Genomic DNA, 25,801 nt, shown 5'->3' with positions numbered 1-25,801 from the left:
CTCAATTCTTTTTTACTGGTACGCTATACCCTTCTGAATGGATATACCATAATTTATGCAACTAATCCTCATTGATGGGGAATATAGCTTATATCTGTTCTTTTGGTATTGGAAATAATCCTACCATGAGCAACTTTATACATATGTCATTTAGTATATGGATCTGAGAATAAATTCCTAAAAGAATCGCTGCACAAAGGGACTATGTGTTTGTAATTTTTAGAGATATGACCAAAATGTCCTCCTTCCGCAGGTGGTACCCAGTACTCCCTCCCAGCAGCAGTGTGAGAGCAGGCCAAGGCCAAGCTCACCAGCACAGTGTTATAAAACTTTCTTCTTTACTAATCTGAAAAAGTGGTGGTGATTGGAATTTCTCTTATTATTATAAGTGAGGCTTATTACTTTCCATACATTGAAGAATATCTTATATTTTCCGGTCTCTATCCTTTGCCCATTTTTTCTGTAAGGTTGGTCTTTTAGTTTAAGATATTGGTAGGATTCCGGGTGCCTGGGTGGCTCCGTTGTCCAGCAGCTGCCTTCGGCTCAGGTCATGATCCTGGAGCCCCAGGATCAAGTCCCACACCGGGCTCCCTGCTTGGTGGAGAGTCTGCTTCTCCCTCTGACTGCTCCCCTCTCATGCTCTCTCACTCTCTCAAATAAATAAAATAAATTTTTTTTTTAAAAAGGAGAGATTTGTAGGATTCCTTAGAGAAGAAATTAGCTTTTTGCCCGTGACTTGAGAGTCACAGTATGGACTTTGAGTCATGGTATGGACTTTGCTTATTGTGAATTTTGCCACAGAGCATTTTTAAAGGTTTACATGGTTGAATTGAATGGTTTTCTGTTTTGCCTTCTAGATTTACTTAATAGACTTACTACTTAGAAAGTCTCTCTCATTGTGTGGTCATTTTTTAAAAAAATTCTTTGCGTATATTTTTCTAGGATATTTAGCATTTAATTTTTTTTTTAATGTCTATCTTGCCTCCAGTTGAAATTTATCCTACTCCGAAGCATGAGGGCTATTTTTATTTTTTAATGATATGAGGAGGGAACAAACTAGAAGGACTGAGAGATTTGATTAGGGTTATAAAGTTCATATGTGCTGGAGGTGGGAGTCAAACCCAGGGCTCTCTGAATCCAAACTCGTGTTCTTAAAAGAGGACCCACCGTATAATATGTCTCCTAGGAGTATTGTGGGGAATGTGTGAGTGGAGAGTAAAAGTGTATCTGTGCATAGTGAGAGTGCAGTGAGGGGTAGGCTAAGCGGGGGATTTTCTTTAAACCTCAGCAGTCCCTACTGACTGTCTCTTTCTTTGTCCTAAAGATTGTTTTGTACATGCCAGGCATGAGGCTTTGAGGGATATTTGCAGCACGGTTGTTGTAATGCTTTTATCGTCCTACCCTGTCCAGGTTCACAGAATGATCGCGGAGTTCAAACTGATCCCTGGGCTCAATAATTTGTTCGACAAGCTGATTTGGAGGAAGCACTCAGCATCTGCCCTCGTCCTCCACGGTCACAACCAGAACTGTGACTGCAGCCCGGTGAGCAGGGGGCGTGGCAACAGATAAGCTTTACTTGAGTTCTTTCAGGATCTGCTGTTGACCCTTTGAAATCTCGTTTTTTAATTTTTGAGTTTTAAAGATTTTATTTATTTATTTAGAGAGAGAGAGCATGAGCAGAGAGGAAGGGCAGAGGGAGAGAGAGAAGCAGACCCCAATGAGCAGGGAGCTCAGTGTGGGGCTCGATCCCACCCTGGGATCAGGACCTGATCTGAAGGTAGACACTTAACGGACTGAGTCACCCAGACACACACACACACACACACACACACCACACACAATTTATATATATATATATATTTTTTTTAATTTTAAATTTAAAAATTTAAATTTTTTTAGATTTAAAAAAATTTTAAATATATATATATATATATATATTTTTTTTTTTTTTCTAATTTATAAAGTCTGTATAATCCCATAAGTGGAAACCACCTTGGAGAAGGGTCTGCTCCTGCCCTTCCGCCTGTGCAGAAATCCTTTTGGAGGCCCTGTGGCCAACTTTCTCTTGCATACCTCCAAAATGGGGCGCTCACTGTTCTCCAGGAAGGGTTCGCCACACCATGACCTAGTAGCAAGTTTCCCTTGTTTTGTACTCTTCCCCCATTGTATCATCCATCCATCGGTAGTAGTTTTGCCCCCTGAAACTGTGCACCACCAATGGTCTGTAGCCAAAAAGGGCTTTAGGATGCTTTCTTTTTTAAAGGGGCCAAGGGCTCTCCTCTGCCTGGCCTCTCTTATGGTGTACTGGAGAGAGCATTGAACTGGGTGTCGGGAGGCCCGTGTGCTGCGCAGCTTGTTAGGAGAGCTTGAGTGAGTCACTGAATCTCTGAGCCTATTTCTTGCAAAAGGAAAGTCCCACTCCCTTGCCTGCTGTCTTCATGGGCCATGTGGAGGCCTGGTCACCACCACAAAGGGGCCGGTACCCTGGGACTTGAAAGTGCCACACAGCCATCAGTGCCGTAGGTCCTCCCTGTCCTGTGCCATGCTCTGGGGATTTTCCTCCATGTCTTGTCTTCAGCTGACTGGTTTTCTCTTCAGCCTTGTCAGATTTTACTTCTCAGCCCATGCATCTGAGTTTTAAATTTCAAGTGAATATATTCTGCATTTTGAGACAGCTGGCTATTTGTCAAAAGCTACTTGGTATTTATTCATTACATTAATGTTCTGTACTATTGCATTCCATCTCTTTTATTGCTTGTAACATACTTTTTTTATGGTCTCGGATTGCTCGTGAGGTGCTAATGTTTGTATTTGAGTCTTCAGACTCATCTTGGGATGGAAAGTTGCCTCATGCTCTGCAGTATAGCCTGGGCCCTGGAAGTTTTTCTTTAGAGACTTTGCTTTTGTCTGCCGGGTACACTAGGCATACATGTCCCAGGGCAAATTTTTATGTTGAGCACCTTGGCCCTGGAGGTATGAGCCCAGAAGCTTCCTGCAGGCTCCCTCCACCACCAGCACTACCCCTACAGAAAGAGGCAGCCATGCCAGCTCCCTGGACTGGTAAGTGGGGGTTTTCTAACCCTTCTTTTCACGAAGTGTATACGCTTCCTGGGCTTTATGTGGGCTCAGGTTTCTGTCTAGTCCCTGCAGGGCATTTAAAACCCAGGCCCTGGGTGAGTAAGAGTCATTTCCACTTCTCCATCCTCCCCGAGCTGCGTTCCGTCTGCTCTCGTGCTTCCTACTCTGAGCCCAGTCCTCTCTTCATCTCTGATTCCCGTGGATTTTCCTTTGTTAGGAACTTAAAGAATTAAAGTTCCTTTGTTAGGAACTTTAAAGAATTGCAGTTATTTTTTTTTAATCCAAAGTATTGGCAGGGGTAGGGATTAGCAGAAGGGGTCCCCATTAGCTTACTCTGCTATTGGCCAGATGTGGAGGTCAGCGAAGGGTTTCTGACTCAAGAGAAGTCCTCATGGTGCAGGAAGACAAAGGCTCAGAGAATCAGTGACACGCCCAGGCTTTCGGCAGAGTGTTCTGTTTCCTTTGGGAACAGCATGACCATGGTTTGAACATCAAGGGTACACGTGTGTTTTAGGACATCACCTTGAAGATACAGTTCTTGCGGCTTCTCCAGAGTTTCAGCGACCATCACGAGTAAGTACCAGCCGTCCCTGGAAGGAGAATGTTGCACCAGCTTGTCTCATCTCCCTGTCCTGTCGATCACAGCCTGGGAGGACCCAGGAGCCGTGCAAGTTGCTGCCACCTCAGCCAGTGTGGGCGGCCGCACTCACATGACGCGCTGCTGGGCACTGCTGCTGGCACTGCCCTTCCTTTGTGCGCGGCCAGTGCTGAGCTTGCCCCGGGCCCTCACGGCCAGCCTAGGAAGTGAGTACGGATGTTGCTGGCCCCTTGTTACCCTTGGAGTTGATACATCTCTCAGCTGTCTGCCGCTCTGAACGAGGAGCGGACAGCGTGGCTCTTCACGGGGACCTCAGGTGGGCAGAGTGGGCTGAGTGTTGATTGAATAGGGGGAACAGTGTTCAGCTGCACGAGAAGACGTACCCACTCCCATTTTTTGGAAACACCTTTCGCCCTCTCATTTTTTTGTTTTCCAACCTTCAATGGAGAATATATAAGAGAATGATTCTCTGCTATAGGAAAAACAGTGCAGGGGAGAAGTGAGTAGCAACTGACCCTTGACCTTGGCACTAGGGACAGTATAGTGGGGACTTTGGTGAGCTGGAACACACAGGCAGTACTGCTCAGCTCTGGCCCACTATGGGTATACAGGAAACTAGGCCCACTGTCGCATAGCTTCTGAGTTTTTCCCCCAAGGGAAGCTCGAAATTAAGATTTCTGTGAAAGGCCCTAATTTTAAACATTGCCTTACGTTCCTCTGAAGCGTTGTATAAGCTACCAGAATGTGCCTGAGGACAGATGTGGTCCGGGGCCTCCACTTTGCTCTTGTCTGGATCGTGTTGACCATCCTCTTTCAGACATTCTCTGTCTGAGGTTCCAGGAAGTGGGGGAACCCTCTGAAAAATGGCACCAGTTTGTTCTGATTGTGCATCCCCCCCCCCTAAGGAATTGGGTCCCTAACTTTCATCAGACTCTTAAATCTGAGCACTTGTATGTGCTAGGCTTTGGGGAGACAGTGAGGAGTGGAAACAGCTCTGACCCCCACTCTCATGAAGGGCACCATCCTGAAAGGGAGAAGGACATGAATCAGAGAATTTTATTGTTGGATGTACGGTGACAGATTACGATAGGATTCTGGCGGAAGGAGCATGGTTCTGTGAGAGAACATTTGACAGGGGTCGTGATCTGGCCAGAAGGCTGTCAGGAGCTCTTCTCTGCAGAAGTTAATTTGTCAGCTGAGATCCGAAGGATTGGCAGTAATAAACTGGGTGAATGGGAAGAGTGAGAGGCTGACTGTTCCAGAAGAATCTGCTGCAGGAGGGAGGCTAGTGTGGCAGGTGATGTGAATGAAGGGGGAGTTGGCTCAGAGCAAGGCTGTGAAGATGGTTGGTGGCTGAGCCACAGGGCCTTGTGGGTTGTGTTGGTGGGCTTGGCTTTTATATCATCAAAAGTTTCAAATTGTGGGAGTGTTTTTGACAGGGGAGTGATGTGATCAGAGTCCCGTTTCCTAAGGATCTCTCTGAGTGCTGTGTGTTGCATCAGTTCCTGGGAGAGACCATTTAGGAAGCTGGCTTGGGTGACACCACACCTAGAGGTGAAGGGCCCAGGATGGAGTGTCATAGCGGACTCGGGCCCCCTGCTGGGAATGCTGGAATAGGGCCAGGTTTGAGAAGCAAAATGGAGATTTTGATTTGGACATCATTGACTTGGAAGTGCCTTTGAGAGGTCAAGTAGGAATGCTCAGGGGCAAACAAAAGGCCTGGAGATGTTGAGGAAAGGGGCCTTGTTAGTGAATGCAGCAGGTGGAGAGGAAGGTAGGGCAGGGAGGCTCCCATGCCCGGAGCCCTGTTGCTGTCTCAGGGGCAGGTGGTGTCCGGGGAGGGCACTCGGGATTCTCTGATTCTCATCGTGGGACATGGGAACGTGACCAGCCCAGTGCCTATCCTTTATCCCCTTCAAACCATGTGTTTCAGGAACAAGTACCTACTGCTCAATAACCAGGAGCTGAACGAACTCAGCGCCATCTCTCTCAAGGCCAACATCCCTGAGGTGGAAGCCGTCCTCAACACCGACAGGTGGGTGGCGGCAGCTGTGGCTGCACATGTGCCCTGGGGTGGCACACGCCCACAGACGCGTGCCCACAGCTGTGGCACCAGTGGTTTCTCACTGATGGGCGGCTGCAGTGTCCCAGGGGCATCACCGCCTTTCCTCCCTGGGGCCCCCAGCAACCCTAGGAGGGGGGTGCCGGCATCCCTTCCACTTCACAGAGCGGGAAGCAGGGACTTGGAGAGGTCACGTGCCAAAGTCACATGTGCTCTGCCTGCTCCTTTGTCATTCACCTCTGCAGACATGCTGCTTTCTTGCCCTTTGTCAAGTCCCATTAACTAGGTTATGCTTGTGTCACCTTCTGAGCCGTAGAGAGGTCACAGGCTCATGGGGGTCTGGGCAGGGAGGACTGTAACCAGCAACAGGAGGCATAATTCTCAGCCTCCTTTTTTTTTTTTTTTTTAAAAAGCAGGAGAAATCTGTTCAGATGAAACCATGCACACTCCATAATGTCTGTAGGGGATAAAAGTAGAGCTGTTCTATTTGAAGAGGGAACTTAAGGGCCCCAACCCCCTGCCTGCTTGACCCTCTCTCCCCCGTGATGCAGTCCGAGTCATTTCCTCATCTAATGTCTTTGCTTCCTAGACTGGGAAACTGAGGCCCAGAGGCACAGGGACTTGTCCAAAGCCAGCTGGAGCGGAACATGGGGCCTAGGGTACTCCCTTTCTCACCCTACTGGCACAGACTTTTTCCCATCTGGGAGACTGTCACAGCATTTCAGACTCACTTTGGTGGAAACAGCCCTCCCTCTAGCAGTTCTGAGCATGGACTCTGGGTTTTTCTGGCCTCTGATCACCTGCTAGTGGGTCTGGGAAGGGAAAGCTGGCCTGAGACGTGGTGTGAATTCACTTGGCTCTTCATATCTAAGACTGTAGGAGTCCTTGGGGTGCTCTGGGTCCAGGCAGAACAGGGGAGCCTCCTGTCGCCTTGGAAATGTCTCCAGGTGTTTTCACCCAACAAAAGCAGCAGAGAGACCCAGCCCCATGGCCCCAGGACAACAGTAATCCTTCAGCCAAGTGGGGCTGGGCCCTGTCAGCCTCAGGTCTGTCACCAGTGTCCCTGTTTCATTCCAGGAGTTTGGTGTGTGATGGGAAGAGGGGCTTACTAACTCGTCTGCTGCAGGTCATGAAGAAGGAGCCAGCCGAGTCCTCTTTCAGGTAGGTTTGGGGACCGGTACCTGCCACTCCTGAAGGGCCCAGAAACCCAGTGTTTCCCAGGTGGTTAGAAATACCTCATTTAGTTACCAACCTGGACATCTGACTGCTGTGGGGCAGAGGGGGTCCGAATGGGAGCTATAGCCCCTGACCACAGGAGTTCCCTGGGTTGCAGGAAACAAGCATGAAAAGAAACCGGTTTGTATGTAGTATGAAAAGGAGCGGAGCTAGGAGCTAGGACCTGCCCTGGGAACTGAGGGATCAAAGGAAAGCCCCTTCCCTAGGTGGGGGCTGGTGGGGTGGGCGGGGAGGGGGAGGGCTTCTCAGAGCTCCTCCTGCTCGCCTGACATGAGTCTTGAAGGCTGTGGGCAGAAGCTGGCTAAGGGAGGAATTCTGTCAGGGCTGGGCTGTGAAGCTTCAGTCGGCTCCGTGCCCTCATATGCACCGCCCCCCGCAGGTCAGCTCAGCCTTTTCCAGACTTCCCCTCATTGACATCTTCTCTAGACAGCCCATCAGAAGTGAGCTCAGTGCTCATCTCTACATGTCCTTCCGGTTCCTCATGCATTCCCAGCCCCACTTTTCATTGTCCCCCTGTTCTTCTGAAGGGTCAAAACCTAGAGTGCATTTTCATATGTGTCCTATAGCCAGCCCTTTGGTCCTAGATCCCCCTGCTCTGAGACTGAAGATGGTCTGAGGACGATTCCCCACTGAACTGTCCGTTCCATGAGGATTTAGCTTTACCATGTCCCCAATGCCTAGTGTGAGGTCTGATGCCTAGCAGATGGGCAGTAAATGTTGAATAAATCAAGAGGCAGCAAACGTCGCCCAGCCCCTTGGTGAATAGAATATGGGACAGAAGAGGGCAGCCTTAGCCACCTGGGCCAGGGGTCAACGTTTGGGTCGCAGGTTTTGGCAAGCCCGGGCTGTGGAGAGTTTCCTCCGAGGGACCACCTCCTATGCAGACCAGATGTTCCTGCTGAAGCGAGGCCTTCTGGAGGTAATGGCCTGGAGGAGCCAGGGTGTTGGGTGTCCCATTCTCCCCGCAGCCCCATGCGTTGCTCTCCTTCCTGAGCCCTGGACAGCTGGTCAGGAGCAGGCCGCTTCTCTTTATTTTAAAATGCCAGTGCAGATTGCCCTAGGACTTCTCCCGGGCTTCCAGCTATGGGTTCCCGTAGGTGCTTAATGGATGCTGGAGGGAGCTGGGGGTGCCCGCGAAGAGAGAGTCTGAAGTTACCCAGTAAGGCCTTTTGACCCTGAGGATATTTTGCTGTTGTCCAAAAGTTAATTTCCTCTTATTATAAAATGGCCTTCAGAAAAAGAAAAATTTATAAAAGGCAGGGAGCAAAATGGCCAAAGATATAATTGGTTTTAAAAAAATCAAAAAGGGATACAAACAAGGAACTGACCCATGAACTGTAAATCCATAATAAATTGATCCAAATTAGCATTCCTTCAGGAAAATGAAAAATGGAAGCAGTTGAACTATCATAGAAAACTTTAAAAAGTTAAATTGGCTTTATGTTCCTGACAAAAATTCATTAATTTTAGTATAAACTTTCTTATTCATAAATATGAAGACAAACCATGGGGTCAAAATGTGTCCCGTGCCCTTAAACCCTATATTTCATTTACCTGAGTGGCCTCAGTGTTCAGGCAATGGCTGATGTTCCTTCTGGAAACAGCTCCCCTCACCTGCAAGCTGGGGAGCCCTGGGCAAGCAGGAGAGCTCATGGCTGCCTACCCCAACCCGCCCCAAACCTGCTGGTGAGGTGCATCAGGCCCGGCCCTACCCTTGGAGCTCCCAGCATCCCCAGATGAGAATCTAGACAGGGGAACAGGTTCCATCAACTGACGTGTGGATGCTTACTCGAAGCAGGCGTCATGTGTTCGGAGCTCTGTGCCTGGCCCTGGCGGGCATTGGCGGGGGCAGGGTGTGGTTACGGAGGGGCAGGCAGCGGGCAGCTTGGATGAGCACAGCCTGGGGGCGGCAGCCACGTCTGCCTGTTGGCCCCAGGGCTCAGCCTTCTTCCTGCCTTCATCCTGTCTCTCCCTCCCCCAGCACATCCTGTACTGCATTGTGGACAGCGAGTGCAAGTCGAGGGATGTGCTCCAGAGTTACTTTGATCTTCTTGGGGAGTTAATGAAGTTCAACGTTGACGCTTTCAAGAGATTCAACAAATACATCAACACTGATGCAAAGGTAAGACTAGCCTGGGCTCTCTGGGGTTTGCCACAGTGTTCAGAAGTTGTCGTGGAGGGGTGCCTGGGTGGCTCAGTCAGTTAAGCATCTGCCTTTGGCTCAGGTCATGACCTCAGGGTTCTGGAATTGGGCACTGCATAGGGTTCCCTGCTCAGTGGGGTGTTTGCTTCTCCCTCTCCCTCTGCCCCCGACCCTGCTTATGTTTGCTTGTGCTCTCAAGTGAATAAAGTCTTTAAAAAGAAAAAAAAAAGAAGATGAAGTTATCTTGGAGCCCTGGTCCTTGACTAGTCTTCGGGTGCTGGTTTTTAATTGGAGAGCCCTGGGGAGTCAGTGGGCAGTTTTCAGTGAACAGTCATTCACCCCTGCTCTGTGCTGGGACTGCGCTAGGCCCTGGGTGTACAGGGGTGGCCAGTGCAGCTGCTGGGAGTCAGTGAGACGGTGGGGGCCCGGGACTTTGACCTGGCCCTGATGTGGTGCGGTGGGTGCTGGGCTGAGCCCCAGAAGGGCACGACTGGCCTTGGTTGTTCACCTCCTGGGCTCTCTGACAGAAACACAGCCAGCTCAGGCCAATGGAGGTGGAAATGAGAGGAGCCCAGGCTTTGTCACAACCTTGGTCTGATCAGAAACAACTGGGCCCGGATAAAGGGGTGCCCCTCGTAGCAAGCACCACCACCACCCCAGCCCTGGGGTGCAGCAGGAGCCTCCCAGCACCCGTCTGAGCTTGGGCTCCACTCCAGTTCCAGGTGTTCTTGAAGCAGATCAACAGCTCTCTGGTAGACTCCAACATGCTGGTGCGCTGTGTCACTCTGTCGCTGGACCGCTTCGAGAACCAGGTGGACATGAAAGGTAAGAAAAACCCATCCTGCCTGGGCGAATCAGCCCAGTGTGGCTGCACCAGAGTCAAACACCCAGCATCTCACAAGGACACACCACAGTGGCTAGAGGCACCTGCCCCAAATGCCCACATGGCTGGGGTCAAGGTCGTGGCTCTCTGGGAGATTTTCCTGGCTGCTTTTTTCTTTTCTGTCATCTGCGCTTCCTTTCATAAGACACACATTTTAATAAAAGTGAAGAAACTATTGTTGCAATCAAAATGCAGAAACCGGACATGTCCACCCCCCCAGCTGGTTTTGCCTGGGATGAGAGGGGCCAGGTGGTGAGCCGAAGGGAGGGAGGGCCTCGGAGGGAGGCGACCCCTGTGCCCACTGAGGGACGAGGGGCTGGTGAAATCCTGCTGGGCCTTCCTGAGAACGTGGGCTCTTCCTGAGAGGCAGCACCTGCCTGTGTTCCTGCTGCAGCCGCCGCTCCTGTGGCTGCTTCCATGACCTGGGCTTCCAGCCCCGGGGTCAGGACCCCAGGGAGGGCATGGCTGGAAGCCCGAGTGGCGCGTCCCTGGTCCTGAGCCACAGACCAGCTTCCGAGCCTCGACTCTTCTGTCCCCAGTTGCTGAGGTCCTGTCCGAGTGCCGCCTGCTTGCTTACATATCCCAGGTCCCCACGCAGATGTCTTTCCTCTTCCGCCTCATCAACATCATCCACGTGCAGACACTGACCCAGGTGAGATGCTGTGCGGCCCCGCGGCAGGGCCCCGCGGCAGGGCCGGGATATGGGAGATGGCTCCCTCGTCCTGGAGCCCAATGGTTGATCTGTCCCACCTTCCCTAGGAGTGTATCTTGATCCATCTGTTGGTTCCTAGGAAACCCTGCCAGCTATTCTGAGGACTTTTTCCAGTAAGGGAGCAGTGCCCCATTTTATGGACAGGGCCTGAGGGGTAGCAAGTCTCCAGAGTCACGGGTGGGTCAGCTTTGGCATTGAGGTCTTGACTCCCAGTCCAGTGCTCTCAGCGCCCCTCCTCCGCGCAGGCTTTGGGGTTGGACTTGATGTTGCCTCCCACCCCCTCCCTGACTAACCACGGCTGTCCCTTCCTCAAGCTTCACACTCCTTGAGGGGTGATGCTGTACCCCTCAAAGGTTGTCCTCTGTTCCTTCAGCCAACACACACTTGCTGAGGCAGGGAGCTGGGCCGGGGCTGCACAGTGAGCCGAACGGGCCGAGACTCTTCCCTCGTGCAGCCCCAGCCTAGTGCCGAGTGGGAGTTAGTGAGGCAGCCGCCCCGAAGGCAGGCCCCCTGCCCTGTGCAGGCATCCAGAGCTCCCAGGAAGAAGTGCTGCCTGAGCTGACTCTGGAGGAGGAGTGGACTCCAGCTGACCGATGACCAGGGTCGCACCAGGGTGGGGATGGGTGGTGGGTGGAGGAGGGACAGGCAGGCACTCGGGTACTCAGGGCGGGTCCGCTCTCAGGCCCAGGCAGGGGGCATCTCGGTGCATGGCCTGTGGACTCCGCTGGGGGCTCTGCAGGGTCTGGGCGCAGGGCGCCCTCCCTGGCCCTCCGCAGCCTAGGTCTGCCAGGGGCCACCGGAGCTCCCCGCCCGCCCCTGACTGGGATGGCCCGGCGCCTGGCAGGAGAACGTCAGCTGCCTCAACACCAGCCTGGTGATCCTGATGCTGGCCCGCCGGAAAGAGCGGCTGCCGCTGTACCTGCGGCTGCTGCAGCGGATGGAGCACAGCAAGAAGTACCCCGGCTTCCTGCTCAACAACTTCCACAACCTGCTGCGCTTCTGGCAGCAGCATTACCTGCACAAGGACAAGGACAGCACCTGCCTGGAGAACGTGAGTGCCCCCCGAGCCCCAGCAGGTGGGGCGTGGCCCCCGCCTGGGCCGTGTGGTGGGCAGCTCCTTGTCCCCTTACCAAGGCGCTCCGCATGGTGCTGGGTTCCACCCGGGTCCTCTGCCCCTCTCTCTCTGCTCAGAGCTCCTGCATCAGCTTCTCCTACTGGAAGGAGACCGTGTCCATCCTGTTGAACCCAGACCGCCAGTCGCCCTCTGCCCTTGTCAGCTACATTGAGGAGCCCTACATGGACATAGACAGGGACTTCACCGAGGAGTGACCTTGGGCCAGGCCTCGGGAGGCTGCTGGGCCAGGGCCCGTGCGGGTGAGCGTGGGGATGTGTGCCACACGCCGTGCCCTGGCTGCATCCCCCCTCCCCCCTGCCTCCCCGCTACTCTGCCTGCCCCAAGTCTTCAGGTACAGGCTTGGTGGGAAGGAGCATCTAGAAGCCCCTGGCCCTTGGGTCGGAGGGCCCCAGGTCATTGGGGGAACCTCGGTTCCCTCAAGCTCCCCATGATAAGGACAGGGACAGGATGCCCACCCTTCCTTCAGAACCCTGGGGCCCTGGCCCACCCAGAGGTAAAGGAACTTTTAAAAATAGCTCTGTCTGAGCTTTTGCCCAGTCTCTTGGCTGTCAGTCCTGGGGTGGGGAGGGAGGTACGGGCACCCTCCTCCAATCTGTGAGCCAAGCTTGCTCCGGCCTTTGGACCCAGGCAAAGGCTTCTGAGCCCCCTGGGCAGGGGTGGGGGCTACAGAGGACGCCGCCTTCCCCCACACCTGCCCCTCTGTCCCTCCCTCCCTTGTTTTCCTTTAGTTCCTCTGGTTCTGTTTGCTCACTGGCCGCTGTGTTCATCCCAGGGGGGCTCCCCTAGAAGTGGGGGCCTTTTTCTTCCATCCCTTGGGGCACAGGGTACCTGTGCCCTTCCTAGGGGCAGCGTCTCCTGCCTGAGCCCGCACACATAGGAGCCTGGCTAGGAGCACACCCTCGGCCCCTCCTTGTGTTGCCAACTTATTAACAACAAATAAAACGATTAAGTGGAGACTATTAAAGAACTTTATTTTAAATGACTGATGTGGACCTGACTTTTGTCCAGGGACCGTGTGTTCCTTTCTTCTCCTGAACCTCAGAGAAGGAGAAGGCCCCAGCTAGGGCTGCAGACTGGCATTTACTCAGGGTCCAGCAGGGCTTGGGGCAGACTGGGAAGAAGAGGCAGCAGGAGAGGGTGTGGGCAGGCAGCGTCTTCAGAGCCCAGAGACTCTGGCGTCACTCCTTGTGCTGGGGAGAAAGGAGTGGCTGAGTGAGCACCACCATGCGCCCCCACCCCAGGCAGAGGGCAGGGGGTGCCCCGGGCAGCCCCTCACCTTGGGCCCTAGGGCATCCCGGGTCCGTGCCCGCAGCTTGTTCGCCTGGGTTTCTGCCATGTCTGCCCGCTCCTCTGCGTCGTCCAGCTCATGCTGGGCCTTGCGGTACTTGGCCAGGTTGGTACTGGCCTGCTGTTCCTGGGGGCACAGGCAGGCCTGGTCACCCTTTGGTAACTGGGAGAGGGGATCAGTCCCGTCTAACCCGTCCCCAGAGAGGGCTGGCTTCTGGCCCTCAGCTGCTCCACCACTCCGTGCTCCCCTCCTCCCCCATGACCAGGAGGTAGGGGGCAGCACTGCTTCCAGAGGTCCGCAGAAGGGGAAAGCACATGGGGTCCTCTTGGAGACAGAGTTAAGTCCTGTCTATAGCCCAAGCTGAGAAGAAATTGTCCTTCTTCCCCCAAGGACGGTGGGGTCCCTGCCCACACAAAAAACCAACACAGACACACAAAGCCAACCCTTGGGAGCCTGGGCGGCTGCTGCCCTCTGGCTGCACTGAGGGGGAGTTCCCAGCTGAAGGGCCCCGGGGGGCCCGACTCCTGTGCGCTCACCGCCTCCTCGAACTGGCGTTTGTAGCTCTTGACCTTGCTCTGCAGCTTGTCCACCAGGTCCTGCATGCGAGCCAGGTTCTTCCTGTCCTCCTCAGCCTGGGCAGGCAAAAGCAACTCAGGTCTTGGCCAGACCTGGCCAGCTCCAGGGTCCCCCCCCCACCCCAAGGCAGACCTGGTCACCCACCTGGTATGCGAGCTCCTTGACCCGGCGCTCGTGTTTCCGCACCCCTTTGAGGGCCTCGGCGTGCTTCTTCTGCTCTGCATCCAGCTCGGCCTCCAGCTCCCGCACCTGCAAGCAGATCCAGGGATGGGCCTGCTGCCCGGGGCCTGCTGCCCGGAGCCTGCCATCGGGCTGGCCCGCCCTGCCAGGGAAAGGACTGGAAGGGTCGCACGAACCTTGGCCTCCAGCTTCTGCACCTGCTTCTTCCCACCACGGAGGGCAGCTTGCTCGGCCTCCTCAAGCCGGGCCTGGAGCTCCCGCACCGTCTGCTCCAGCGTCTTCTTCATCCTTTCCAGGTGTGCACTCGTGTCCTGCTCCTTTTTCAGCTCCTCAGCCATCATGGCCGCCTGTCGGTGGAATGGGGTGCGGGGGGAGGGCATGGTCAGCAGGCGAAAGTCCTTTGGAGCTCCGATCCGGGCCTCCCATGGCCCCAGCCCAGCCTCACATCGGTGATGGCCTTTTTGGCCTTCTCCTCGGCTTCCCGCCTCTCCTGGGCAGCCTCCTCCACCTCCCCGCTCAGCTGGGTCAGATCCACTTCTAGCTTCTTCTTCTGGTTCAGGAGGCCTGTGTTCTGAGGAAGGAGAAGCAGAGCCTCAGGGTGGGGGGCCTGCTGGCTGGCGCCCTAAGCCTCCCTGGGCCCCTCCTGTCCCCACCTGTGAGTGTAGGAGATTAAGGCGCTCGGTGGCCTCGAGCAGCTCCTGCTCCGCCAGTCGCCGGCTGCGCTCGCCCTGCTCCAGTGCGGCCCGCAGCTCCTCCAGCTCCGCGGCCAGCAGCGCAGCCCGCCGCTCCAGAGCCTGCGCCTGCTCTCGGAGCTCTGCCGCCAGCCGCTGCTCCTCGTCTCTCCCTGCCTGCTCCTCCTTGAGCTGGGCCTGCAGCAGCCGCGTGGCTGCCTGCGCCTCCATGGCCTGGCGGGTGGCATGGCCCAGCTGCAGCTCGAGGTCGTTGAGGTCACCCTCCATCTTCTTCTTGAGCCGCAGCGCCTCGTTGCGGGCCCTTGTCTCTGCATCCAGGGAGGCCTGCAGGGACTCCACGGCCCGCTGGTGGTTCCGCCTGTGGGAAGAGGGGAGGAGAGGCACAGGAGAAGGGGGTGGGCGCAGGCACTGGACCTGCTCTTGCGCCCAAGGAATGCCGCACACACAAACCCATTGTGGGAACAAATGAATCGTCCCTCCCGGGTTTCAAGCCCCTTGCGACTGCCTGTTATCCCTCAGAGCAAGTTCACGGGCAAAACCAAGGCTCCAGACAGATGGGGCTGAATCCTGGCTCTACCTGCACCTTGTAGCCCTGAGCAAGTCTTTTAGTCTCTGAAGTTCACCTCTAGACTGGGGACAATGGTCCTGACCTTGACAGAGCTCTAGGGCAGGGGTAAGCCTGGCAAACTCTGCCTGCCTTTCTCCTGCCCGCAGGTGGCCAAGACTGGAGGGATGGCAGCCTCCAGAGGAGTGGATGGGAGGTGGCACGCAGGTTGGGTGGGCAGGGATGACTTTAGGCCCCCTACCTCAAGTTAGTGCATTCCTCATCCTTCTCAGCCAGTTTCCGGTCCACCTCAGCCTTGACCTGGGACAGCTCCAGCTGGATCCTCAGAGTCTTGGTCTCCTCCAGCTCCAGGGCTCCCTGGAGCGCAGAGCAGGCAGTATGGGCACAGGGGCCACAAGCATGTTACCGGAGAACAGAGGCCCAGGAGCAGGGCGGTGCCCACCCCGGCCCTGTGGTCAGCCCCTGACCTCAGCCTCCTCCAGTGCGGCCTGGAGCTCACTCTTCTCCCCTTCCAGAGCCTTTTTGGCTTTCTCCAGTTCCTGGATGCTCTTCCCGCTAAGGCTGACCTGGTCTGTGAGGTCACTGATCTCCTCTGCAGAGGAAACAGGACACTGAAGGGCCGCCCCCATGCCTTCTGCTCTAACCCAGGTCATTTCATTCACTTGTAACTCCAGGGGGACCCCACCAGGGTACCCTCAATGACTTCAAGGGGCTCCTGCTGACCCCACGGCACTTCTATGACCCCGGGGTGGAGCATACCCTGCAGGTTCTTGTTCTCCCGCTTAAGCGTCTCCAGGGCCTCGAGCGCCTCCTCGTGGCTGTGTCGCAGCCGGAAGAGCTCAGTGCCCAGGCTGCGGGCCTCCCTCTGGGCAGCCTCCAGCTCCCGCTGCATCTCCTCCTCCTGCCGCCGCCGCTCCTCCAGCGCCCGCTCCAAATGCCGCTGCTTCTTGTCCAGCGCGGCCGCCGCTGAGGTGGCCCGTTCCAGCTCTAGGGTCACGTCCTCTGACTCCGTCTGCAGTCGCAGCTTGGCCTTCTCCAGGGAGGAGCACTTGGCGTGAGCAGCCTCCACTCCCTCCTCTGCTTCCTGCAGCCGCAGGGCCAGCTTCTTTCTAGGCAATGGAAGCAGACAGTGGGAGGCCGGCTTAACAGTGCCCCGTCTCCCCTCGCCCCCTGATGGCTCAGAGGCTCGGACACCACCTCTACACGGTGACGGCCCGGTGAGTAAGGTACTCACTTGGCCTCCTCCAACTCCTCGGTCCTCTGGATGGCATCTGCCTCGTACTTGCTCCTCCACTGGGCCACCTCAGCATTGGCCTTGGACAGCAGCCGCTGCAGCTCGGCCTGGGCCTCTACTTCCTCCTCATGCTGCTCCCGCAAGAGGTCACAGTCGTGCCGCAAAGCCTGTACGGCATGGGCCAGCGCACTCTTGGCCTGCAGGGACCGCAGGAACTTCAGCACGGGACTGGGCCGGCGGCCACAGGGCCTACCCTGCCCACTCTGGGGTGGCCAGCGGCCAGACCACCTTGCTCTCCTCCTCCAGCTGCCTCCGCAGTTCCTCCAGGCTCTGGGTGGCCGAGGCCTTGCCCCGGCTCAGCTGGCTAATCAGAGACTCCTTCTCCTCAAGCAGGCGGCTCAGCTCCCCTGCAGGCCAAGGGGTGAGCCAGCAGGTCAGGCAGGCCCTCGAGGCGTGGCACCAAGGCCCCTGGGTGGCCCAGCTGAGCCCCTGGCCTCACCGCTCTCAGTCTGCAGCCTCCCACGCTGAGTGCTCGCATCTGCCAGCTGCCGCTGCAGCTCCTCCACCTTGATCTTGGCCTCACTCAGCTGATCCTCATAGGTGCGGCAAAGCTTCTCTGCACTGGCCTGGGATCAGGGTCAAGAGTCAGAACAAGTTTGTCAATCACAAGGCAGTGGCTGGGGCTGCCAGCCAGAGGCTGGGACACTGGGGTTGTGAACTAAAAGGCTAGATGTGGGCTCAGGAAACAAAGGGAAAGCAGAGCCCCAAGTTCAACGTCAAGAGATTCTACTGCTGGACCGTTTTTTAAAAGATAGGTGTCAGAAGTGAGAGGGCCAGGGTGAGGTTAGGATACTAGAGCCCGAAGTCAGCTGCAGACTGGTCAGAGGTCAGCTGTCAGGACTGGTGGTACAAAGGTCAAGGGCCAAGGTTGGATGCTGGGGTTCAGGAGAGGAACAGTCAGGATAGAGATCAGGGACCAAGATGTTAAAATTAGATGCTGGGTCAAAAATGACCTAGTCAGGGCACAGAGTTTAGTAGGAGTCAAGGTTTGAGGTCAGGACAGGTGTGGGGTTGGGGCTGAATGACAGGTGAATATAGGTCAGGGGTCAGGTTCAGGTACAGGGTCAGGCCTAGAGATGGGTGTGGGATCCGAGCTCAGGGGGGTCAGTAAGGGGGCAGACACCTTGCTGCGGGCCAGAGTCTCCACATTGGCGCCCAGATCATCCACCTCCATGCGCAGCTCGCTCTTCTCCTTTTCCAGCTTCTGCCGCACGCGCTGCAGACTGTCCACCTGCTCGCCCAGCTCGGCAGTGCTCTCGGCCTGCTTGCGGCGCAGGGCAGCCACGGTGGCCTCGTGCCGCAGCGCCGCCTCCTCCAGTTCCCGCCGCAGCCGGCCCAGCTCGGCCTCGCGCTTGCGGCACCCCTCCCGCTGCCCCGCCGACGCCCCGCCGGCCTCCTCCAGCCGCTCGCTCAGCTCCTCCAGCTCCCGGGCCGCCTCTGCCCGCTGTTTCTCCACGCGGGCCCGGGCCGCCCGCTCTGCCTCCAGCTCCTCTTCCAGCTCCTCTGCCCGAGCCTGGGGACAGGCACACAGCAGCTGGCACCTCCTCCGAGCACACTAGTCCTGGCCCTACCCACACCCCACCCCGTGACCCACACACCTGCAGTTCCTTGATCTTCTTCTGTAGCTGTGCCCCGAGGAGCTGCTCATCCTCTACCCGCAGGTTCAGCTGACTCAGCTCCGAGTCCTTCCTGGGGGTGGTGTGGAGCATGAGCCAGGTCAGGGCTGGACTGCCACTGACCAGCCTGGAGGTGCCCCGCCCTCCAGTCTCCCAGCTCCCTGCCCGAGGCACCCAGCCCTAAGGGACCGCCCCCACCCCATGGTCCCTCTCTACCCCCCCAGCCCTGACCCTGGCCTGGGCCCTTGGTCCAAGGAAGGCAGGACACTCTGCCTGCACCCTAGCGACCCCCATCTCAGTCCTCCACGCTCAACTTCTGCAGCGATGCCGCCTGCTGGCCAGGGGCTCAGGTCGGCTGCCCACCGCATGCCTACTTCTTGAGCTTCTCCTCCAGCTGCTGCTTGTCCTGGGCGGCGTCCGTCACTGACTCCTGCGTCAGCTTGAGGTCACCCTCGAGCTTGCGCCTCGCCCGCTCTGTGTCCATGCGCAGCTTCTTCTCTTGCTCCAGGGAGCACTCCAACTGGGGGGTGGGGGGGGCAGGTTCAGCTGCCAGGCCCAGCTGCCGCGCCCCCGACCCCCGCTGGCCTCTGCTGGAGCCAGGACTCACATCTTCCACTTGCTGCTCCAGCCGGAGCTTGGCCTTGGCCAGAGCGCTCACACGGTCCTCCTCGGCCTGCAGGTCGCCCAGGGCCTGCTGGTGGGCCTCCTGCAACGCCTTCTTCTCCTTCGTGAGTCGGGCCACCGACTCGTCCAGGGCTGCCATCTCTTCTGTCAGGTTCTTCACCTGTGCCAGTGGTGGGGTCACCATGAGGACGCCCCCCCACACTCTGGTCCGAGAAGCCACCCTCCAGGTCACAATGACCGGCTCTTCCAGCTAGGGGGCCTTGGTCAAGTCAGTCCACTCAGCCTCAGTTCTCAGTAGACGCCAGTTTCCTTCACTGTAACAGGGGGTCCAGGTGATCCTGGCTCCCTCGCGCCCCGCCGTGAGCACCCAGGCAGGCACCCGACCCCGCGCCTGCCTCCCTCCCTGTGTAAAAGCGTCCACGCTCCCGCTCCCACGAACTGTGTGGGGCTGTGGGAGGGCCTGATGGCAGAAGGCACGCAGTGGCAGGTGGGGCACGCAGAGCTGGGCAATGGGCCTTCTGCCCTCAAGAGGCCACGGTCCTGGGCGGATGCCTGGTGCTAACAGCTGCTGAGCACCTAGGCCCTGCGCTGAGCGCCCGCGGGAGCTACTCACGCTGACTCCTCAACCACCCAACCAGGTAAATGCTGTTCTTGACCCCATTTGACAGATGAGCAAACTGAAGCCCACAGAGAGGAGGGGACCCGCCCTCGGCCACCCAGCAGGGGTGTCCTAGAGCCCGGAGGGAGAGCAGCAGCTGCGTGGCCCCACGGCCGGCCGGGCCCACACCTTGTTCTCCGTGGCTTGCTTCTCCTTCTCGGCCTTGGCCAATGTCAGCTCCAGGTCATCAATGTCCTTTTTGAGCTCTGTGCACTCGTCTTCCAGCTTGCGCCGGCGGGCGGCCAGGTCGGCGTTCACCTCCTCCTCGTCCTCCAGCCTCTCGCTCAGCTCCTTCACCTTCGCCTCGAGCTGCACCTTGGACTTGATCAGCAGGTGGCAGCGCTCCTCCGCGTCCGCCAAGTTTTCTTGCTCCTGGAGAGGGTCATGGGGAATGGGGCAGAGCCAGGGCCGGCTAAATCAGCCAAGGGAGACCAGGCTAGGCCCTGAAGAAACTTCTCATGTCCACGCTAAGTCCTGACCCCCATGCCCAGCTGGGCTCTGGGGACCAGGAATGCTCCTAAACCACCTGCTCGGGGCCCTGAAGGGGCTCAGGTGTGATGGAATGAGGGCTCAGGAAGAGAGGCAGGAGCTGAAGCAGAAACATCCAGAGGGGAGCATCAGACAGGCAGGGGGCAACCCAGAGTGACACCCGAACAGGCTCGAGGAGAGAAGTTCCAGGCTGAGGCCTTCTGGGAGGACGGGCAGCAGTGCCCCGGCTCGGCTGGGCTCCTCTCTCCCACCTCGCCGGCTCCTCACCACCTGGCTGCCTGACAGTCTCGGCACCAGCAGGTGAGTCTGGTGACCACACCCTGTCCTCCCACCAACGCGTCACCAGAGCTACCATGGGGGCTGGTGCACAGGGGACACTCAGTGTTCGGGGAAGGAACGAATGCCTCTTTGGACTTGGAAAGATTCCAGACCCTTGATCCCTGCCCTCTGGCCATTACTGTTACTTGCCACCTGGGGTCCCAGGGGAAGGGGGCAGAGGTGTGTCTCCAGGAGGGCAAAGGAGGGTGGGCTGGGGAGATGGGGCTCAACTGCGGGTTTAGCAGGAAGCCCAGGCAGCGGGAGGTGGGAGCATCAGGACGTGTGGACAGACGGACTCGGAGGGTGGGGAAGCCTAGCACGGACATGAGCCCACAGGCCTCCTGTCACGGCACATCTGGGACTGGGAAGAAAGATCCAGATCCTGAGCACCTGGGGCACACCAGGTCCACCCCGGCCCAGAGGGAGGGAGCATGGTGGGGTTGGGTTTCCTCAAAGCAGTCTGTTTTCTGGGGTGCCGGGGGTTGGGGGGCACGGGTCACCAAGAGAAACCCCCCTTCCCTTCCCCCACTCACTGCCTGCAGCTGCAGGGCCAGGTCATTCTTCTCCTGGGTGACACTGACGTGGGTCTCCTCCAGCTCCTGGCGCTTGGCCTCGGCAGCAGCCAGAGCCCCGCGGAGCCCCCGCAGCTCGGCCCGCAGGGCGGCCAGCTCCTCCTCGGCCTGTGCTGAGCGCAGCAGCGGCTTCATCTTGAAGAAGAGCTTCATCCAGGACCAGTTCTTGACAGCGTTGAAGGCACGGATATTCCACTGGATGGTGAACAGGGCGTCCCTGGATGGGGGGAGGGAAGCCACAGGGGGCCGGGAGGCTCAGTGCTGCCCTCTCAGTGACAGCCCGGATGGTCTGGGGCCCTGGGCGAGGCTCGGCACTACACACTCTCAGGGTGATCTCCTTTCACCTTCCCGGCAGCCCTGTAGGTTGGTCTGATGCCTCTGCTTTCTAGGTGAGCTGGACAAAGAGGTCCAGGGACCAACGGGGCTGCCTCCAGGGTAGGGGTTCACAAGCCCTAACTATCCCGGCGGCCCTTGCAAGTGTCCTAAAGACACTAGGAGTGGATCCTGCTATGCTCTGGGCTCTGGGGTCGGACTACACAGGGCTCTCACTCCACGTTAGTCGCCCTGCCCCCCTGCTGACCAGCTGTGATGGGGTCTCCGCCTCATATGGTGGCCCTCCTGGGGCTGGAGATCATCACAGCACCCACCTCAGGGGACTGTCACACACCTTAACCAAGATTATGCAAATAAAGCCTCTGCCTGGGGCTGGCACTTCTAGAGTGTTGAAAAACACCAGTTGTCATTATTACCTGTCTGGGCCACACTCCCGGTAGCCTGCAGCGCAGGGAAAGGTGCTCTTACCCCAATTTTTGAGGTGAAGAAATGGAGATGGACAGTTGAGGAGCACAACACAGAACCTGCCCCTCAGAGCCACCCAACTAGCCCCAGGGGCCAACTAAGCTGACCCATGCGACATACTGGCATGCACCATGGAGAGCCTGGGGGTCCCACCCCCTCCCCAGCCAGCTCTTGCCCACCTCCCCCCCACCCCCGCACACCTGCCGCCCAGCAGGCGCTGGTACTCCAGGCGCATGAGACGGCCCCGACTCCGGGCCTGCAGCAGCGTCAGAACCTTGGCCAGACGCTGGTCACGAAGCTCCTCCAGGACCCCGAGAAGCCCAGCTTTGAAGAACACCTGGGGGTAGGGGGAGGCACCAGGTGGAACCCCAAGCGCCTGCGTGTTGTCCATCCCCTGTGACCACCCTGCATCCTGGGTGCCCTGACCTTGGTGTGACCAAACTGGTACTGCGTGTGGTCAATGTCCAGGGAGCCCAGGAGCTTCTCTGTGGCCTTCCTGCTGTCCACGAAGGTGTCGTCTGGGATGGCAGCGGGGTTCAGGATACGGTACCTGGGGGAGCAAGGAAGAGCTGGTGAGGAGGGGGCGGGGCAGGGGAGGGAGGGACAATCATCGCTGGGCCAGTGAGGAGGCTGCAGACTGCCCCACCGAACCAGCTGGTGGGCAGCGTGGCGGCCCGGGGGCCTTGAGCATGTGCTGCTCAAAAAGCTTGGGCTGCGTTTAAATGCATTTTTTCATTACATTTGTTAAGAAACTGCAGCACTTTCATAATATTTTAACTTATAATTTTTTATAATTCTTCTTTTTTTTTTTTTTAGAAGGCAAAAAATAGGGGCTCCTGGGTGGCTCAGTCGGTTAAGCGTCTGCCTTCAGCTCAGGTCATGATCCCAGTGTCCTGGGATAGAGGCCCGCAATGGGCTCCCTGCTCGGCGGGAAGCCTGCTTCTCCCTCTCCCATTCCTCCTGCTTGTGTTCCCTCTCTGTGTCTCTCTCTGTCAAATATATAAAAATTAAAACATTTTTTAAAATAGAAGGCAAAAAAATACAACAAAGGTATATCAAAGCTGAAGGAACATTTGAGGGAGAGGATTCTAGAGCAAGGGTTCACGGTGGCTGTGGCCACGCTGTGAAGGCCAGAGAACCATGAAAGCTCCCTCCCAAGGACACTGAGGAACAAAGCGCGTCTCACTAGGCTCTGGGATATTTTGCAGCACTAACAAAATGAGTGACGCCACACGTCATTATACACCTGAACCCACATGGTGTCCCAACACCATGCGCAAACCCCGATGTGAACATCCACTGTGACAGAGGTCCCACTCCGGTGAGGGATGCTGATCGTGGGGGAGGCTGTGCATGTGGGGGGCACAGGTATATGGGAAATCTCGGTACCTTCCCCTCCACGTTGCTGTGAATCTAAAGCTGCTCTTAAAAAAAATCTTAATTAAAAGAAAAGAGAAGTCATGGTGCAGACTTTCTGTCTAAGGACTAACAAACTCACAAAGTAAGGGTGGAGGATTGGGGGGCTGACAGTGTGCACACACGAGACAGCACGCATGTCAGCGTGCCCACAGTCTTCGTGTCAACACACGTGGGTATGTCGTGACCCTGGGGACTTCGGGACAGGGAGGGAACTATGCACACCTAGAGCCTAACAAACTCAAACTTTCAAAACCAAGGGGAACTAAGAGCGCTGACTGGCTTTACATAAAGTCTAGTCTCTGGGGACCCTCACTCAATCCCCAAATCCACACCCGGCTCTGCCGGACCCCGCTTCGACATTTCCCCTCAGGTATCTGCTGAAGATGTTTCAAGCTTGACTTGTTTAAAGTGGATCTCAATCCACTACCCTCCATCCCCCAAAATATCAAAAAACCCTGTCTTGGTCTCTCAGTAAACCACCAAGTCCCCGGTGGCTTGGCCCCAAACCTGGGATCCTCCTTCTTATTCCCTATTCAACCCGCCAACACAGCCCACTGGCCACTGGCTGTGCCGCAAACACTCAAGGCAAGCCTGCTGGCTACTCCCCCAGCCTGCTGCTGCCTCAGCCACCAGCACCTGCCCTGAGAGTTCTGCCCAACCCCCTCCTCGGTCCCGGTGTCCCTGGTGTCCCCCTCGGTGCCTGGCATCTCAGTCCTCCGAACTTGATCCCTTTGGCTCTAAGTGTACGCCCTTCCCGTGCCCTCGGGCTGCTGCCTCCACCTGGAGGAGAGCTAAGGGGAAGGGAGCTGCGTAGGACCTGGGGGGCGGGGGGCGGGCAGCAGGGAGACACCCACCGCTGCCGGAAGTCCGCATAGAGCAGCCTGTTGGGGAAGCCCTGGCGACAGATCCGGATCCCCTCCAGAACCCCATTGCAGCGCAGCTGGTGTAGTACCAAGAAGGCATCCATGACCCCTGGACGTGGTGGGGGTTCAAGGGAGAGGTTAGAAGTCAACGGACACATCTTCATGTCCCAGAGAAAGACCACCGGCCCGCAGAAGGGCTTTCTTCAGGACCATGTGGGCCCCAAGAAGAGGGAAGACCCAGCTTCTCAGGTCGGCCCTGTCCCCTCCCTCCAATGGTCCCACCCCACCAACCCAGCCCTGGGGAGACTACCTGGGGTCTTGTTCTCATTGGGGACAATGCAACGGACAAAGTGGGGCTGTGTGGCCCGCAGGTTGGTCATCAGCTTGTTGAGATTCTCCTGGCGGTGGGAGAGGGGAGAAGGCACAAGAGGGGCAAGAAGCAGAATTGGAAACCACAGCGGATCAGCCCGCTAAGGACTGGTGAGCCGGCATCTAAGCATGCCGCTGCACATCGGTCCTTTCACTCCGATCCTTATGACCCTCTTCCCTCTTCTGCTTGACCGGGTCCCTGTCACTGTCACCGAAGCCTTCACACCCCAACCCCACCCAATCCCCTTCCCTCCCACAGACCCCGCGGCTCCCTGCCCAGGCAGCGTGGGGACGGGAAGCAGCACAGACTTGCTGTGATGTTCACGTGGAGAGGAGTTAAACATCACTGCAAGTCTTAACGGCCGCCCGCCCAGGGTGCAGGGGACCGAGCAGGGACCAGGGACGGGGGTGAATGCTGGCAGGGGAGGACCTGCACGGGGGCCCACCCTGGGCCTCACCTTGTGCAGCTGGGACACCGTCTGGAAAGATGCTGCCTTCTTACGCTTCTCTTTCACCCCAGATTTGGGGGGCTCAGCTAGGAGAGACAGGGGGCCAGTCACTCTAGGGGACGCCACTCTGTGAGTATCCTACAGGATGAAGATCTTGGCCCTCTGTACTCACTGGAGCAGGAGCCTGCATAATTCTCATAGAGGGTAGCCAAGAGCTTGTTTTGCGACTTTTGGAAGATAGGGACCACCGTCTCATTCAGTGGGTCCTTGTTTTTCTCCAGCCAGCCCACGATGCTGTAAGGCACCTGGCAGAGAGCGGACAGGTGCTGAGCAAAGGCAGCGCTGGGTGAGGGACAGAGAGCCGAGAGAAGGGAGGAGGGCGGTCAAGCGTTGGGATTCCAGCAGGCACCTACCACGCCCGCATAGTGGACCACCTCAAAGTGGGCCTGGTATTTGCGCTTCTTGTCAGGCCGTGGCTGCTGGAAATTGGGTGACTTCCCCGCATGATTATCGTAGAGCTTAGCCCGGAAGCTGGCATCTGAGGCCTTGGGGAACATGCATTCCTCCTCCAGGATGGACAGGATGCCCAGTGGCTGCGGACAGGGAATAAGCTTGAAGGGCTGCCATCAGGCCAGCCCATCCTGGCTGGGCCACATCCCCATATCCTAGAGCCCTTCCTTCTGGAAACCTTCCCAGATGCCCCAACCACCTATTGGGAGGGACAGAAACCACACAGGTGCCCAGGAGTCCCGTCTTCTAAAAGAGGAGTTGGTGGCTTGGCTGCCAGCCCCCCTGGGCACGAGTCACACTCTGGGCTGTCCTCTTCACTCACAGCTGCACAAACTCAAACTGCTGCCATTCACCTCCCGACGTCTGTGGTCTCCCCCTGACACCTGTGGTCTCTCTCTCTCTGTCGCGCACACACTCTCTCTCACACACACACAGCACCATTTTTAAAAAAGCAGTTGGAATTTTGGCTTCCTCACTTACTAGCGGGGGTGGGGGGGGCAATGGGCCTCAATTTCCTAACCTGCAAAGTGGGGAATGAATATTTCAAGCAAAAACACCGCTGACCCCCTAAATGTGCCAAAGCAGGAGATCACAGAAACGCATAAAAACCACCTGCTGGGGCGCCTGGGTGGCTCAGTGGGTTAAAGCCTCTGCCTTTGGCTCAGGTCATGATC

The 25,801-nt window shown here is 56.9% G+C and overlaps 2 protein-coding genes and 1 long non-coding RNA gene across 6 annotated transcripts in view; 2 read left to right on the top strand and 1 right to left on the bottom strand.

Moving 5' to 3' along the window:
• The window catches only part of TRPC4AP (transient receptor potential cation channel subfamily C member 4 associated protein), a 265,655-nt gene extending 252,829 nt beyond the window's left edge, over window positions 1–12,826 (top strand). Inside the window, exons 8-17 of the mRNA XM_082746160.1 lie at window positions 1,411–1,542; window positions 3,593–3,651; window positions 5,610–5,711; window positions 6,816–6,899; window positions 7,803–7,893; window positions 8,956–9,096; window positions 9,834–9,942; window positions 10,540–10,652; window positions 11,557–11,763; window positions 11,904–12,826. Coding sequence (XP_082602286.1) covers window positions 1,411–1,542; window positions 3,593–3,651; window positions 5,610–5,711; window positions 6,816–6,899; window positions 7,803–7,893; window positions 8,956–9,096; window positions 9,834–9,942; window positions 10,540–10,652; window positions 11,557–11,763; window positions 11,904–12,041 — 1,176 coding nt within the window. The 3' untranslated portion in view covers window positions 12,042–12,826. The remainder of the gene's footprint in view (window positions 1–1,410; window positions 1,543–3,592; window positions 3,652–5,609; window positions 5,712–6,815; window positions 6,900–7,802; window positions 7,894–8,955; window positions 9,097–9,833; window positions 9,943–10,539; window positions 10,653–11,556; window positions 11,764–11,903) is intronic.
• The window catches only part of MYH7B (myosin heavy chain 7B), a 41,845-nt gene continuing 28,841 nt past the window's right edge, over window positions 12,798–25,801 (bottom strand). For all 4 annotated transcript variants that reach the window (XM_082746151.1, XM_082746150.1, XM_082746153.1 and 1 more), the window contains 26 exons: window positions 25,031–25,210; window positions 24,790–24,922; window positions 24,627–24,703; window positions 24,110–24,197; window positions 23,791–23,908; window positions 21,944–22,067; window positions 21,718–21,854; window positions 20,681–20,936; window positions 19,470–19,712; window positions 18,666–18,842; window positions 18,433–18,578; window positions 18,041–18,131; window positions 17,566–17,955; window positions 16,882–17,008; window positions 16,671–16,789; window positions 16,383–16,579; window positions 15,908–16,257; window positions 15,616–15,740; window positions 15,390–15,505; window positions 14,545–14,941; window positions 14,337–14,462; window positions 14,068–14,238; window positions 13,856–13,960; window positions 13,672–13,767; window positions 13,124–13,261; window positions 12,798–13,037 (listed from right to left, as the gene is read on the bottom strand). In XM_082746151.1, coding sequence (XP_082602277.1) covers window positions 13,026–13,037; window positions 13,124–13,261; window positions 13,672–13,767; window positions 13,856–13,960; window positions 14,068–14,238; window positions 14,337–14,462; window positions 14,545–14,941; window positions 15,390–15,505; window positions 15,616–15,740; window positions 15,908–16,257; window positions 16,383–16,579; window positions 16,671–16,789; window positions 16,882–17,008; window positions 17,566–17,955; window positions 18,041–18,131; window positions 18,433–18,578; window positions 18,666–18,842; window positions 19,470–19,712; window positions 20,681–20,936; window positions 21,718–21,854; window positions 21,944–22,067; window positions 23,791–23,908; window positions 24,110–24,197; window positions 24,627–24,703; window positions 24,790–24,922; window positions 25,031–25,210 — 4,239 coding nt within the window. In that variant the 3' untranslated portion in view covers window positions 12,798–13,025. The remainder of the gene's footprint in view (window positions 13,038–13,123; window positions 13,262–13,671; window positions 13,768–13,855; window positions 13,961–14,067; window positions 14,239–14,336; window positions 14,463–14,544; window positions 14,942–15,389; window positions 15,506–15,615; window positions 15,741–15,907; window positions 16,258–16,382; window positions 16,580–16,670; window positions 16,790–16,881; window positions 17,009–17,565; window positions 17,956–18,040; window positions 18,132–18,432; window positions 18,579–18,665; window positions 18,843–19,469; window positions 19,713–20,680; window positions 20,937–21,717; window positions 21,855–21,943; window positions 22,068–23,790; window positions 23,909–24,109; window positions 24,198–24,626; window positions 24,704–24,789; window positions 24,923–25,030; window positions 25,211–25,801) is intronic.
• Window positions 19,712–21,435, top strand: LOC309872258. Its single transcript, XR_014315753.1, has 2 exons — window positions 19,712–20,129; window positions 20,744–21,435. It is a non-coding gene; the product is annotated as an uncharacterized lncRNA (long non-coding RNA).

Source organism: Mustela nivalis, assembly GCF_964662115.1.
Source record: "Mustela nivalis genome assembly, chromosome: 8".
NCBI lineage: Eukaryota > Metazoa > Chordata > Mammalia > Carnivora > Mustelidae > Mustela > Mustela nivalis.
Note: the sequence above shows the minus strand (reverse complement) of the source record. Positions and strands in the feature narration are given on the sequence as shown.